Source organism: Oryza sativa, chromosome 11, assembly GCF_034140825.1.
Source record: "Oryza sativa Japonica Group chromosome 11, ASM3414082v1".
Lineage (NCBI taxonomy): Eukaryota > Viridiplantae > Streptophyta > Magnoliopsida > Poales > Poaceae > Oryza > Oryza sativa.
Window position 1 is genome coordinate 5,062,005 of NC_089045.1, and position 16,089 is coordinate 5,078,093.

Consider the following 16,089-nt stretch of genomic DNA (forward strand, 5'->3'; position numbering starts at 1 on the left):
TAGTTTGGAATTGTGAGAAAAGTGGGATATCAAAGTACTCCATTCGTCCTATATTAGATTGTGAGTTTTTACTTGTAATGTTTAACTACTCGTCTTATTCAAAAAAATTTTAAAATTATTTTTATTTTATTTGTGACTTACTTTATTATCTACGGTACTTTAAGCATAATTTTTTGTCTTTTATATTTGCAAAAAAAAATTAAATAAGACAAGTGGTCAAACGTTGCAAGTAAAAACTCAAAATTCCTTATATAGTGGGACGGAGTAATACTGTCATCTAGCAGCCCCATCATTTGGAATAAGCCAAACGACATTTTAACGAATAAAACATGATTTATAAATAAACTTTTATATATATGTGTTCTTAACAATTTAAAAGCAATGGCTGAAAAATAAACTTAGATGAAAAAACCTCAAACCAATTATAAATTCAAGGTTGAAAATTTGAATTTTAGCTACTAAGTATTAGTATAAGCGAAAAAATGAGACTATGATGACTGATGAGGATAGGATCGATTTTTCTTTATATTAGATCTTGAATTTTTTTTACATGGGTAAATTATGTATTTTGGAAAATATATAGTTATGTTGTGAACTTCTTTGATGTCATGAAAAATATCTTTTTTTAGAAACTCTCAACGGTTGGGGGTACATACTAGATAGATTTCTACTATCGGAAAAAATACATTCTTATCAACACAAAGGGTCATTAAGTAGGATCTTTGCATGAATGCTTACTAAGTAAGCAAGTTCTACATTTTGGTTGCGTATATGGTTGATATGAAGTTACATAAAAGTGCAATGTGAAAACCCTGGATGAAATAATTATATAACATATCCTATGTAAGTCATTTTCACTCATTAATTATATTATCCTTGTGAGTCTATTTTCTACACATTCACTTTTTTTTCTTCCATTTCTCATAAAAATATCAACACACTATTTACCATTAGCACTAGGCGACTTTGTTCCTCTTGCTACTTCTCTTATAAGGAGAGATAGGGGATATTTACATGATTAAATGTGCTTGTTAATATGTCATCGTATGAAATAGTTGCGACATTTTTTGTTTTGCTTGCAGTGATAGACTTGGGGCATTACTTCTCTGTTGCATACTTTTCACAAACAATAGGAACATTTCAAACTTTTAGAGAAAGTATCTCATGTTTTTTAGAGCATCAAATTGTTCATTGTGTCAAATTTATATATTACTCGAATACACAAGCCAAAACAATTGGTTTTATGTACATGGCTAGAAAATTATACTCCATCCATTTCCAAATAACTGACAATTGGCACTATTCATTTTAAACCGTGACCATTCGTCTTTCTCATTTAAAAAGTATAACTGAAAAAGCAGAGGAACAATAATCGGCAGGAATGCAAGTACAAAAATAAAAGATTATAGAACACAGTAAATACAAAAAATGATAGTTTGATTAGACCGCGAGAAAAACACAACAATCGGATAAGAGACGTAAGCTCAAAGGAAATTTTTCAACAAGTTTGAGTTCTTACTAATTTTTTTTCAAAATTTCTTTAGGATTATCTATTTTATAGGAATTTCAAAGAAAATGATGGGCTTCCTAAGAATTATTTTCCGATCCTCTATAAAGTGCCCTGTACTAAATTAAGTGATCGAACTCCACAAGAATTATTCAATGAAAACCAATCTTCATCTTCAATTCAGTAGACGACCACCCACTATAAAACGCCATATTCGTTGGGCAAGAAGTTTGTCCATTTGACGATCAACCACACGGACCCACCCTTGATGCAGAAACAAGCAAAGCTTTGCTCATCTTGGCCGTTCCAGGCCAAAATTGCTTTCTGTTTGCCACCCAACTTCCTTTGGGTTAAGCAAGACTAGGTTGGATTAGATATGACTTTTAAACATAATCCTCATATCAGCACAAAGGTAATGTTGGTTCTTGGATCTCCTTAATTAATCACCTGCAAAGCTAGTTTTTTTTTCTTTTTATAGCAAGAAAGAGAGGCCTAATCATGGTAGTGGGTTTCACTATCTGCATGTAGGTGCAAGCAACAGTAGAGCTGGCTAGCATTTTTTTCCTTGTTTGTTATGTCTAATAGTTTAAGCCAAAATGGTTTTGGCTATTATAAACCATCAAAAATAATAATTATAAACTTCGCTAGGCGTCCACATGTACAACTAGAATTATTTTTGTATTGGTCCATGTGTGTCAACGATTTGTAAGAGAAAAGATATAATGACTTTTAATTAGTTTTGTTTTTGTCACAAAGAACCTCTCGATCCATCATGTATTTTGTCTTGTCTCCTTAATGTAAGAAGAAATTCAACATGCCACAAGCCTGAAATCAACGTAGAATTGCTAATGCATATGCCATAGGAGTATAGGACTAATAGATTAAAAAAATCTACTGATATAAATTGGGCAACATTTTTTTAGATAATATAGGTAGCAATTACAAGTTTCAAACTGCAGATCCTTAACCGGTTTTCCTACTCTGGTCGCATGGATGTAGTGTACTGCTCCCTCCGTCGGATTTTGACTTTTTGCTTGCACTGTTTAACCACTCGTCTTATTCAAAAAATTTGTGCAAATATAAAAAACGAAAAGTTGTGTTCAAAATACTCTAGATAATAAAGTAAGTCACAAATAAAATAAATAACAATTTCAATTTTTTTGAATAAGATGAATGGTCAAACAGTGCAATCAAAAAGTCAAAATCACTTATATTATGGGACAGAGGGAGTACTAGATTTGTACTACTTCAGATTTCCTAGGCTGAGTTTAGTTCCTTCCAAAGTTGAAAGTTTGGGTTGAAATTGGTACGATGTGACTGAAAAGTTATGTGTGTATGACAGGTTGACGTGATAGAAAAAGTTGGAAGTTTGAATCCAAAGTTTGACTGTTTGGTAGCTAGCCAGTCAGCCAGACACGGTTTTGTTGAGTCCTCAATCTTCATGCATTCCACCATGATTTGATAGCCGAACGATTAATGGCGAAAACTGATAAAATTCAAACGGAATGTATCAAATATTTGGATTTTTTAATACATGAAAATTTATCAAGTGGTTCTTAAATATAGATTGGCTCGATAAGATCAACCATGACAGTCAAGCAGTTTTTGTTGTATTATGAAATCCTATTCATCTCTCATGCTTTCAAATCTATATGATTATTTCCCTAGCAAAACAAATAGATCCGTCCTAAAAAGGAATTATTCCCATTTAATTTGAAAATGATTCTGCATGAGTTCTGTAAAGAATTTTGTATCGACCAATTCAATAATTTGAAGAACAGAGTCACAAAGAATTTTCCTGTATTCTACTCTGGGCCTTGCATGCATCACAGTGTTAGAAATGGCTTTAAGCTTTTGCATCCTGGGCCTCCAAAATTAGTTGGTTTAAAAGCAAACCCACGTACCTAATTAAAATTGGGCCGCCCTTGTTCACACTGCACACTTCATGCTGCCGACTACAATTAGGTTTTGTTTAAGAGAACATTGACTAATTATATTTGTGATTATCAAGAAAAGATGTACTGCACTATGCACATGGGTCACATTCAAACCTGATCTTCCATTTAAGATTGAGAAGTGAAGTGATTAGTTCCTCTTGAATTGCATGATCACCTCAACTACAACTAGGAACTTTTAGTTTGAGAGGTAGTACAAATTAGAAACCTAAACGGCTAGAATCCACCCCTTTTGCAAGGGGCTAGATTCCACTTAGCTCCACACATCGCATTAACAAACATTAATTCACATGAAAAGCAACTCCATCGGCTCAACTAATCTGTTCTTTCCGTTCCATTACATATGAACTAATATTGATCAAGGCTAAAAAGCAGGCTATATTTTTATCTTACATTAATTTGTTTGTAGTAGGTATCATGCGAAGCAAAACTATAGTATACATATGCTCATGGGACGCTAGGAATTGCACATTGACCTAAAAAATATTTTAAGCCTGAATCTCTATTGAGATCTTGTCATTGATTATTTGGGGCCATTTGGTTGAAACACAGCACAACTTTGTCAAGAAAGGCAATTCATAAAAGCAAAAGTAAACAAGTGAACTGGCGCGTCATCATCCACAAATCTCTGTTTTAACTTTTAATTAGTACGTAACTAACAAAAACCAAAGAAATTATTACATTAGGACATGTACAGACAGAGGAATAGTACAAGAGATGTGAGACTTTCAGAAAGTACAGGAAATGTGTTGCAAATAAAAGATCTCAGTGCCAATGCAGGGTGTTTGTCCTCTGTATTTTTATGCATTCCTTTCCCTCTCTAAATAATCTCTGTGTGTGTGAGCCAGTCATAGTGGTGCACATTGCACTTTTCACTGGTGTCATATCGTTTCATGCATCTTGCACTGATTTTATGTATGCAAAGTTGGTGTTTTTGCATCATTGCATGAGCTCCTTTTGCATGCTGATGCTTGTTGTATAAGCAGATCACTACAGAAGCTTTATATCCTCTTCCTGGATGTAGCCCACTTCTTCATTTGCATCATGTTCTAATCTTCAGCACCTCCATTTTTGCTTTTGTTTTTCTTGAAGAAACCATAGCACCCAATTCTCTTTCTGCACAAAACAAAAGAATGGGTTTGTTAGATCATTTTCTGAATTAGATATGTTCTAGTAGTCCCTAGTGGGAAGATGATGATTAGAATTGCTATTGCTGAATTAATAGCACAATAGGTCATCAAAAGGACATAAAGCATTTGTGCAATGATTAGGATTCAGGTGACAAGAAGCCGGCCTTAATTAAGCTTTTGGAAAAGGAAACAAAACCACTTGGGAGAAGAAAAAAAGAAATAAAAGGAAAGTAGCCAACATGAAGAAAGATCCTACAAATAATTTGTCTGATCATAAATTGGATGTATGAATGATTGGAGTCCATGTGGCATCCAACTGTGGCCAAATCTATTCAAGACCCTACAAATATGTCATACTAGTCTGAAATAGTCTATCTGATGACCTATTTTTAAGGATAACTAGTGCAACCCACAATATTGATTACTAATGTGATGCTAAAAACAAAAAATTACAAACAACAAGTTGAACATATATACTCCTTAAACAAGCGCAACCATTGACAAACAACGGCCATATATAGAATTTTCTGAAACTGAGAAACCAAACATTGTCTGAAACTCATCACAAATTCAGAAGCCAAACTAGGAGTGAACAAAAGACTATGTCAAGTCATGCCCCATTTGCCAAGAAGACTTTATAGGTAGAATAGATTGACTGCTAATTAAGTTAGATTGTGATGAAACAAGATGGACTTGAAGCTATGACTCTCACTAGCCGTGTTGACCAATCTGCCTCCAAACTTGATGGCTTCACACTAACTTACTCAACGGGGCAGTGTAAATTGTTGGGTTGTTTTTAGCAGCCTAAGCTGAACAATTTTTTCACACTTGACGTATTTGCTGACAGAGCTATACTTTGATCCAGTCTATTACCATCTCCAGACTTTGAATTTTGTATGTGGTTATGTGTGAGCTCTTGACCTCAGATTTTTGGAATTTTTCAAAAAGTTATCTTCTAGAACTACTTATTTGTCTCATTCATCTGTTGGAAAAATGGGTTCTTGGGATGGAACTGCTAGCTGGCAGGAAAACGTTTAATGGCAGAAAATCTTCAGCATATGGTGGAAATACATTCATATTATTATTGTTGTTTTTCATTTAATGTTGAATTCACCTTTCTTATTTGTGAGGGAAAACTCTATAAAAATGGAGATTAAAGTGTACTGACTGCTATGTGCGAGCTATTGACAAACAGTAGGATTTTCAAAAAGGTTAACTTCTAGAACAACTGTTTTCTCCTTCATTTTTGGGGAAAACAAGTTTTCTCAGGATACAAAACTACTAATTGGCTGGAAAAAAATAATGGTGGAAAATCTTCAGCACATAATAGAAATAATTCCTATATTATTTATTGTTTAGTATCAAAATAACTTTTCTTATTTGTGAGGGAAAACTCTACAAAAATGGAGATTAAAGTGTGGTCATTGTTTCTTAATTTTCAATATTTTAAATTGCGATTCTGATCTCAAGCGATTCACAAAGAACCCAACACAATCTAACAGAATCAAGAAGAGCATAATTTTTTCCCCAAACTACAACTAAATAAGTTCCATCAACCTAAGTTAGCAAACTCTGTTCTCCAACTTTTTTAAAAACAAACAGATTTTGAAATAAGACACCATTCCTAAAACCCAACCAAACTCCCATTCGAGAATAATAAAAAAGAGATATGCAAAAAAAAAAAGATCCAATGAAACTAAACTTTACATCTAGAAACTGAAATAATGCACAATTAGCAAGTCTAAAATAATTTACCTGCTCCTGCTCCTGGTTGTTTGAGCCTTCGGGTTGCCGCCGCCATGGCCATTTCCGATGCTGCTGCTGCTGCTGCTTCCATGGCCGCCGCTGCTAGTGCTGTTGGTGCTGCTCGTCCTGCTGCTGGTGCCGGCCTCGCTGAACTCGCCGCCCTTGCTCCACCACTCCTCCTCCTGCAGCTGCGCCTCCTGCTTCTTCTTCTTCTTCCCCTTCGTCTTGTTCTTCTTGCCGCCGGCGGCGGCGGCGGCGGGCGGCTTGGGCGACACCTTCTTCTTCCCGCCGCCGCCGCCGACGGAGAGCGGGAGGAAGAGCTTGATGAGCAGGCCGGTGTCGAGGCTCACGCTGCGGTCCATGCTCCGGCTCCGCGTCCGCCCTATCGTCCTCTGCTTCCTCGCCGTCTTGGCGGTGGTGGATTTCCCCTGCTTCTTGCTGGCTTCCTCGCCCATGGCGCCCGCCGCCGCCGCGGTGATCGTGGCTTCGGCGGTGGGAGGTGGTGGGGTGGGGGGAGGAGGAGGGAGAGGATGCGGCGGCGGAGGAGGAGGGGACTCGACGATGTCGCGGAGGGAGAGCTCGTAGCAGGACTCGGGGAGGCCGCGGACGAGGTCGAGCATCTCGCGTCGGTACCCGGCGATCGCCTGCGCCCTCGACGGCGAGCTCCCCGCCGACGCCGGGTATAGCCGCTGGAGCTGCTGCTGCTGCTGCTGCCCCCAGAACTCCGGCGACGGCGTGCCGGACTCCGGCGAGCCGACCCGCGACGCCTGCAGCCACCGCGACTCCTCCTCCCCTTCCCTCGCCGCCATCGGGTTCCCCAGCGGGCTCCGCATCCTAACCCTCTCGAACTCCCCTCCTCCCCCACCCACCGCCGACGCCGACGACCCCTGGAAGCTGAACTCCAGCCGCCGCTGCCCCGACGGCGGCATCGGCATCATCCCGACGCCGAGAGAGAGAGAGAGAGGTTGGAAGAGAGATGGAGAGGGAGAGGAAGGTGTAATAATGGCGATGTGGAGGAGGAGGCGAGGAGGCGGAGGGGGAGAAGAAGAGGAGAGAAGAGGAGAGGAGGGAAAGCGATGGCGGGTGGGTGCAAGCAAGCAAGGTCGTTGGTGAGAGATTTAAAAGCGGGATTTAAATTTGGAGGGAGTACATTACATACAAAGCTTTAAATAATAATAATTAAATTATAAACAAACTACACTGTACTTTGTGTATATACGGCGTGGCGCCGAACTGTACATCACAGCAAAGCTGCTGTACATCTCCGTCAGGTCCATACCGTGGATTCGTGGAGCCATTGGGTTCGGAATCATCTATCATAATATCATTATCGTTACGTGATCTTAACTTTATATTATCCCGCACGACAGTGTTTATAAAAGTAGTGTCATTATGGTAGATAATGTGAACCCGATGGACTAATGGTAGTATCTTCACCTCCCGCACGTAAAACGAAGGGATCTATTATGGTATTACTAATTAAGTATTAGTTAAAATAAACTTTAAAAATAGATTAATATGTTTTGTTAAAACAACTTTCCTATGTAATTCTTTTTTAAAAGACTATTGTTTAGTATGTTTGGAAAACGTGCGCGTGAAAAACGAAGGAGTATAGGTTGGGAGTTGTGAGTGACAAACTCAGCCTAAAATCTTCATAAACCCGAGACAATGGCTACTGTTCACACCTCTCGTATTAATATGTAAGATGTGTGCAGTGGTGAAATGGTGATGTGTTCGCTACCATGTGTGATCACGTCTGAGTCGGATGACGCATAATTCGTGATATATTAAAATTTTGTTATTATGTTAATAGATGGCGGTGTAAGTGATTGGTAATTAATGCGAGTGATTAAAATAAACCAAGGGTACATGACATGAGTGTTGAAATGTTTGCTAGCTTGATTGTTGCAATGGCGTTTAATCGGTGTTGTAGGATCCAGGGGGGTGAATGGTTGGTATACCCAAAAACCGAAAACTTTTAGTGGAAATAAAAGTTACCCTCGAAATCGACGGAAGTCGGTCTGACCGAGATTGATCTGCCGGTCTGACCGAAGCGTAGCCGCCGGTCTGACTGGTGTTGATCTTCCGGTTGGACCGCCCTGGAATCCCTGCTGCGCCTGTTGTCGTCCCCGGTCTGACCGAAGGTCACCCGCCGGTTTGACCGCCGCCTTGCCGCCGGTCTGACCGCCGATGTGTCGCCGGTTAGACCGCCGAAACCCGGTGAAACATAAATTGAAGAATTCTAAAAGTAGATGACGACTTTATTGATTCTCTCTGTATTTACGAAGTGCACAAACAGCACTCCTTACAGAAATTTCGACTAAACTCAAAACCCTAACTCAAAACTCAACTCAATTGCTTTCAAAAGCGATACCGGGAAGCCTCATGCTCCCCCTCTATTTATACCCGAGGCAGGCAGGAACCAAACTCATACTAGGAGTCCTAAACACCTTAGAAAACCCTCTAGTACAAGAAAGAAACTTTACATAACCAATCGTACCAAATTTGGACTCCTTCCAAATTCGACTCCGCATCCCATACACACACAATACCTCCATCGTATGCCATATGGAATCTCCATCAACCACGTGCATCAACTCTAGCCTAAGTATCCCGCATAATCTCTGACCACCACGGACGTCGTCTTATCCCCAAGCCGACTCCCGGTCCATCACCGCAAATACTCTCCCGAGACATCGAGTCACCTACACATGAAATAAATAAAGAAACCATATTCCGAGACCAAGCTATCTCCAACTTGACTCATTAGTAGCAAACAACAGTATTACATACGTATAGTATCCATCTAGAAGCCATAATCATGAAATAATCACGGATATCCAAACAAACAACCCGAAAGCGAAACTGACACAGTGTCGGCCGGTCAGACCGCGGGCTGGCCGGTCCAACCGCTCGATTACCGCCGGTCTGACCGGCATACACAGCCCGGTCTGATCGGTCACATGAAATAATGAATCCTGCGATCACCTGTGAATCCAATCATCTCCAAACCACTTCATGAATAAATTCCAAATAACAAAACCAATAATCTCCAATGCCCAATTATTCATCACAGAATAATAATAAAAAACACCTTTGATTTTACAAGTGTGAGTGCTTTACTTTGTTGTAACAGGAATGCTAAAAAAATAGGATCCTGTTTCTCCTAACCCCTCAAGCTGGGGTCTGGGGAGGCATGTGCTACCGCCGGTAGGTCCGGCCGATGAGCCACTAGGCACCATTGGTGTAGCCTCCTACTTATCCTCATCTTTACCTCAACTCAACTTCGGTTGCCATGGGCCACCTCCTTTATGTTCTCTCACGTCGCTAGTAGTGGTTTGTGTGTGCCCACACGAGACACGACCATAGGTCTACCAGGTGTACCACTGCCTCCATCGTTGTACGATAATACCACATACCCCGCGTTGATGTTACATGGTTGTCCGATGATAAGTAAGATCTATATGGTGGAACTAACTAAACCTTCACAAACTCAAGACAGTGGCCACGGTTCACACATAACAAAAATATGTGAGATATGTGCGGTGGTGAACCGGTAACGTGTTCGTTACCACATGTTAAAACGTCTGAGTCGGACGAGGTGTGTTTTATGTAGAACTCATAATAAGAAATTTTCTTATTATGTATTCTACATGTCAGCTGTACGGTTCTTTTTTCATTTGCCACGTGTTAATGTAATTCTATGAACTAGTTAGTACGTGGCAAATAGGTGGCGGTTTTGGTGATTGATAATTAATGCGAGTGATTAAGAAAACCTAAGGGTACACTTGGATTTATTGAGTGTTGAAATGTTTGCTTGCTTGTTGGTGGTTAATCATCAGTGTGAGTGCTTTACTTTGTTTTAAACGTGATAGTATAAAATTGTGCCATTTTCATGACAGAGGAACTGTTCCTATCCATTATATTTCGTGCAGCCCCTAATTGTTGTGATACTTTAGTTCATTCTGAAATGTGATACCCATGCTATATAAATATGGCATTTTCATGACGCTGAAACTGTACTGATCGATCGATTGTGTTCAGCCCCTAATTGACACAGCATGCAATTAACAGCTCGATGAAAGCGATTCAGTGTTTATAATTTGCAGCATAGTTCAGTAGCCATCCAGATGTCTGGCACGTGCTTAGACCGATGGAGAAAAAACTGACATGATGGTTGCTACATGTCTTGAGCTGTTACATCTCACAACCACTAAATAATCCGTGGTTAATCAAAATACTACTGCTGCCTTTGTTCCATAATATATATCACTGTCAAACATGACACGATGTCTAAAACTACCTTTTAACTTTTAGTTTCTTACACACACTATAAGATGTAGCAACAAAAATCATAACGATAGAAAAAGTAAATTCAAATATCAATTGAACAATATTATTTCTTAAAAAATAAAATTTAATTTGTATTAGACTAATTTTCAGTCGAATATTTAATGAGTTAAATCTTTATAAATCTGTGACAGAGAGAGTAGCACTCGTACCTATCTCAGATTAAGCAAGACATCAACTAAATTATTATAATCTGTAACTTGTAGTATTAGATCTCTCTTAAGTTTATAGAATATAATCTCAAGGATTACGAGACTAATATTTTGGATGATTAGAATAGAATTTTAGTGGCACAGTAATCAGTCAATTTTCTTGTTCCTTTTTGTCTGTCACTGCATGCACAAATTGCACATATAAATGAACAGTATGAGAGAGATAGGAGACTTTGCAGGGGGGTCAGGAAGTCATGGGTTTCTAGATGTTGGTGATAATTTGCAGGTGGTTGAGGAGCCACTGGGGACTCTAGAATGAAATGACTTTTGAAAAACGGGTACAAATATTTTCCCGTGGGGGACGACAAGGCTTCTCTTTCGATGGGATTCTACCTTTTCTTTGGTTTCAATTCACAGCGATTGTAGTGCTTTTTTTTATGTAAAAGAGGAAAGAAAGGTTTTATTATTTATGCGGACGAGATGTCTTTATATGTTTTCTCACTGACTAGCGGACCGATGCAAATCTATGTTGAATTTTTAGGTCAATGTTTTCGTTTTCGGAGGATCGATGTTGGGTGAATTATAAGATTTTTTATAAAGAATTATGTCGGTAAAGCTGTTGATGCATGCTTGGAGTAGAACTTGTTAATCAGCTGTCTGATTGTAATTTGCATTCCTCAGCTCCTTTTCTTAGTTTTGTCTTCTCAACACTCAATTCACCATCTAGAACAATCATGCGCACGCATGGTTGCGGTACATTAATATAAGTTGAAAATTAATACTAGTTCAATTTTGTTCAGAAAAAAAGGATAGAAGAAATGTTGCTTCAATTACTATGACGATATCAATCTGCCACAGAAGACAGAATCTACACGTCGTTTTCAGATATGGTTAAACTATTCCACAGCACAAAACTTTGAAATATTCAGATACAAGTACAATTAAAACAACTGAATATATATATATCTTGAGTGTCTCATTTTCAATGAACAAATCGTCAGATATTCATTATTAGATACAGATACAGGTCTTCAGAAGATATCAAAAGCGAAATATTATATTATGGTCGATCGACCAGTCTGGGGCTATTGTTTAATTTACTTTCGTTAGTGTGCATGCATTAACATAATTTGTGCTCAATTTAATTAGCTTGCCATCACGATATATATATGGACTCGATCGATCGAGCTGTGACGTGGCATTCAGTTTGTGTGTGAATATAATTAATTGTTTCTCCTATCCGTCATGATAGATATACTCCTAATCAATAGGTACTTGATGAAGTATATACCATGATTAATCAATTTTGACTTCGTGTGTGAATACAATTATTTCCAGACGTTTGCCGTGATGGTTCTGTGTTAGTAGTACCTTGTGATGGTAAGGTGCAATTAAACGTAAGGCTGATTATGTCAAAACTGGGGGTGGCTATTGCCTAATGCATGATAAAAATATGGTGCTTTGTTACTGGACCAAACCAAAACTAGAGCAGAGCCAAATTAAAGTTGGACCAGCTGTTTTGATCACCTTGATTTCACCATAAAATTGGCTTAAATATTGGCATACCATGTCTCATATTTTCAGTTTGGTATGACCAAGTATTTTGCTGAATTCTGAACGACTATGTGGAATGGCTATTTCCTTGTTTCATGTGAGCACGTTCCCGAATTGCTAACTAATGTATTTTATGTAAAAAAATTTTATAGGTAAGTTTCTTAAAAATATCAAATAAATATATATTACTCAATTAATTATGCACTAATAACTTGTTTTGTTTTACGTACTATAAAAATCACAGATGAACCTCTGTTTTGAACTCAGCCTTAAGCTAAAACCAAAATGAAGAACACATTTAATATATAGACATAACCTAGTTAGTTAGTTTTGGTTCTGACCACATGAGAGCATCAAGCAAATCAACCTAAAAAATGTTCATGTTGTTTTCCTCATCCAAATACCACAGGCTGCCCAATGCTTGGGCTTTTTCTCAACACCAAATGGACAAAAGAGGCTTCCCAAAACTCCTATTAGCCATTCATCAGTTTCAAAAAAGTCTCCACAGTAGCAAAGAGCTAATATAAAAACACAAATAAGTCACGATATCTTGTAGTAAAATTATTATTTTTTACCAGGCTAGCGTTCATTTTGGCATGAACAAAATTTTAACTTCAAACATTGATCATGTGCACATTTCCTATAAACATGACCTAGCTAGTTAATTTGAATTTGGCTCAACACATGGCCCACATGAGAGCATCAAGCAAAGCAAACCCCAAATGTTCGTGTTGTTTACCTCATCCAAATTTCCACATGTTGCCTCTATGCTTGGATCTCTTAACACCAAATGGACAAAAGGGATTCCCCAAATTAAGTTTCTAGTAGCCAATTGATGATTAATCATCGGTTTCGAAAGAGCGCCCATGGTAGCCACAATCCTCGTATGATTGTAACAATTAATACCACGACAATTTCATCACCTCGGTCTCATTTTCTTCAACCACATGAATATATACATTCCGTAGTTATATTACGTGTAATAACAAATATCTTCTAGCGTATAAGAAGCCGATTCGCACTTGTCAAACTTTATTTTAAACGGAAAGTCTAAATTTCAGGTGACTGAAATAAAGTCTCTTTCTTAAGGCTGAGTTCAGGCTGAGTTCGGGATGCAAGGTTCCCAACCTTACCTCTTAAAAAATAAATCAATATAATTTTTTAAAGTGATTTTTCTATAGAAAACTTTTGCAAAAGACACACAGTTTAACAATTTGAAAAGTAAGCACGCGAAAAACGAGAGAGGTGAGTTGAGAAAGAAGGGACAATGATCCTCGATACTCATTTCTCTTTCTAATAGAAAAGGTTTAAAAATGTAGTAATACAATATATACCAACAAATTTACAATCTAAAATTGCACATTATATACCACTGTAAATTTATTTTAGAAACATAGTGCAAATGCAAACGAACAGAACGCGCGCACACTCATCCGTATGGACACACATGTACACACTACCCCATATAAGCACCTCCGAGACAGAAGATTGGACCAACATATATTAAAATTTATTAAATCACCACATATACCTTAGAAATATACTCCCTCTATTTCGAAATGTTTGACACCGTTGACTTTTTGCCACATGTTTGACCGTTCGTCTTATTCAAAAATTTTTGTAAAATATGTAAAATTATATGCCTACATAAAAATATATTTAATAATGAATCAAATGATAGGAAAAGAATTAATAATTACTTAAATTTTTTGAATAAGACGAACGGTCAAATATGTGCTAAAAAGTCAACGGCGTCAAACATTTTGAAACGGAGGGAGTACTATTTTAGGTGACTGAAAATTTTATGTGCCTGAAATCTAGCCATTCCCTTCTTTGTGGCAAAACCATATATATCTCTTGCAACGGCGGTGGGTTTCAGATCCATCGGAATAGTCAAATTAACATGTCACAATATTCATACGTGTGATACTACGCACGAAAGTTTGAAACAGACGAGCACTCGATCGATCGATCGATGAAATCCTGACCGTTGATGCTTGATCGTGTGGATGTACGCCCGATCAGCCTACGTACGTGTGATCGGCGGTGTGCAAATTAGTCCTCGGAATGGCTCGCGCATTCACAACCAGCACTGGGATGCACGCACGTACTGCGTTACACGTCTGCATTCAGTTGTGGAATCTTTCATCTAGGACCTTACTTTTGAGATATATTACATTCAGATTCAGTTCTTTCTCTCCTCCTTTCTCAATTTCTTCTCCATGGTTTTTTGCGCGCGCATTTTTTAAATTGCGAATCAATGTAATTTTTTATAAATTATAGAAAATTTGTTTTAAAAATCATATTAATCCACTTTTAAAATTTTTTAAATTAATACTTAATTAATTATGTGTTAATTTATGCTTCGTTTACATGCTTGAAGGATTATTTCCCAAACTGGTAATTCTTACTTACCTTAGTAGTTAAATACATGACTTTATTCGTATTTAAATATATTACTTTATTCGGTTGAGTTTGACTACTATGTTTTTATTAGAAATAACGTCATTGTATAAAAAATATAGTATTGTAAATGTACATATAAAGAAAAACTTATGCCCAAATATTTTTTTATAATTTCAAATAAATATTTTAAGAATTATTGGTGGTCGAAATTTTAAAAGTTTCACCATCAATTAATCATACACTTTAAGTAGGAGGGAGTAATATTTTTTCATTGCTTAGTTTTCTTTGCCGAGTTGGCTGAAAATAATCGACTAGTTTTTGCTATATATAAAGGAGAGGAGAGCAACTTGCGAGCCTTTTTTTTCTCTTCTGAATAGCAGAATGATTTTACAATCACTATTCAACGTACGTACGTTATAGACAAACAAATTAACTGTTATAAAGTTAAAGGAAATATGTTTTAAATACATTCATATATAATTTAATTTAAAAAAAAACTAGATAAAGGTCCGTGCGTTGCAAAGAATATTAAAAGAGATAAAATAAAAAATAATTAGAAGTTTTTAGCATAGTTAGTTCATTAAGCATATCATATGATGCCATATCCAAAGAAAAACATTTACGTGTAAGGACCATATGATTTCGCATGTTATTTTGTGGCGTTAGAGACGGCATCATTTAAAATTTAAAGTAGTATAGAAAATCGCCCCATGAATTTATGGAGTATATATAGGAGCTTGAAAGTGTGTCGGAAGTCGGATCTATCAATTCTTCCTTCCAAATTAGAACAGACCCGTACGTATAAAACAACATTGTTGTTAGTTGGCACCCCCCGTTAGAACACAAAACACCAAATAAGTTCGTTCGTCAATTTACATGCCTGAATTTCAGAGGTTGTTGACACGAGCGAACGTAAGTAACACGCACAAAAGACTTTAATTAGCGCATGACTTCGAACACGCACGTGCGGTCTCGATCACAACTCGCACGGCCCCACGTGCATGCACACATATAGGGTGTATTTAGTTGGGGAAAAAGAAATTTTTGGGTGTCACATCGAACGTTAATTTCAGAACTAATTTTAGAATGAAAAAACTAATTTCAGAACTCGCTTGGAAACCGCGAGACGAATCTTTTGAGACTAATTAAGCCGTCATTAGCACATGTGGGTTACTGTAGCACTTATGGCTAATCATGGACTAATTAGGCTTGAAAGATTCATCTTGCGATTTCCTCCATAACTATGCAATTAGTTTTTCTTTTTATCTATATTTAATGCTTTATACATG

At 37.6% G+C, this 16,089-nt stretch overlaps 1 protein-coding gene across 1 annotated transcript; it reads right to left on the reverse strand.

Moving 5' to 3' along the window:
- Positions 1–4,066: 4,066 nt before the first annotated feature.
- Positions 4,067–7,452, reverse strand: LOC107277163 (uncharacterized). Its single transcript, XM_015761556.3, has 2 exons — positions 6,348–7,452; positions 4,067–4,578 (listed from the first exon to the last, which is right to left on the reverse strand). Exons 1-2 carry the CDS (start codon positions 7,274–7,276, stop codon positions 4,512–4,514), a joined length of 996 nt encoding a protein of 331 aa, XP_015617042.1. The 5' UTR covers positions 7,277–7,452; the 3' UTR covers positions 4,067–4,511.
- Positions 7,453–16,089: the final 8,637 nt, after the last annotated feature.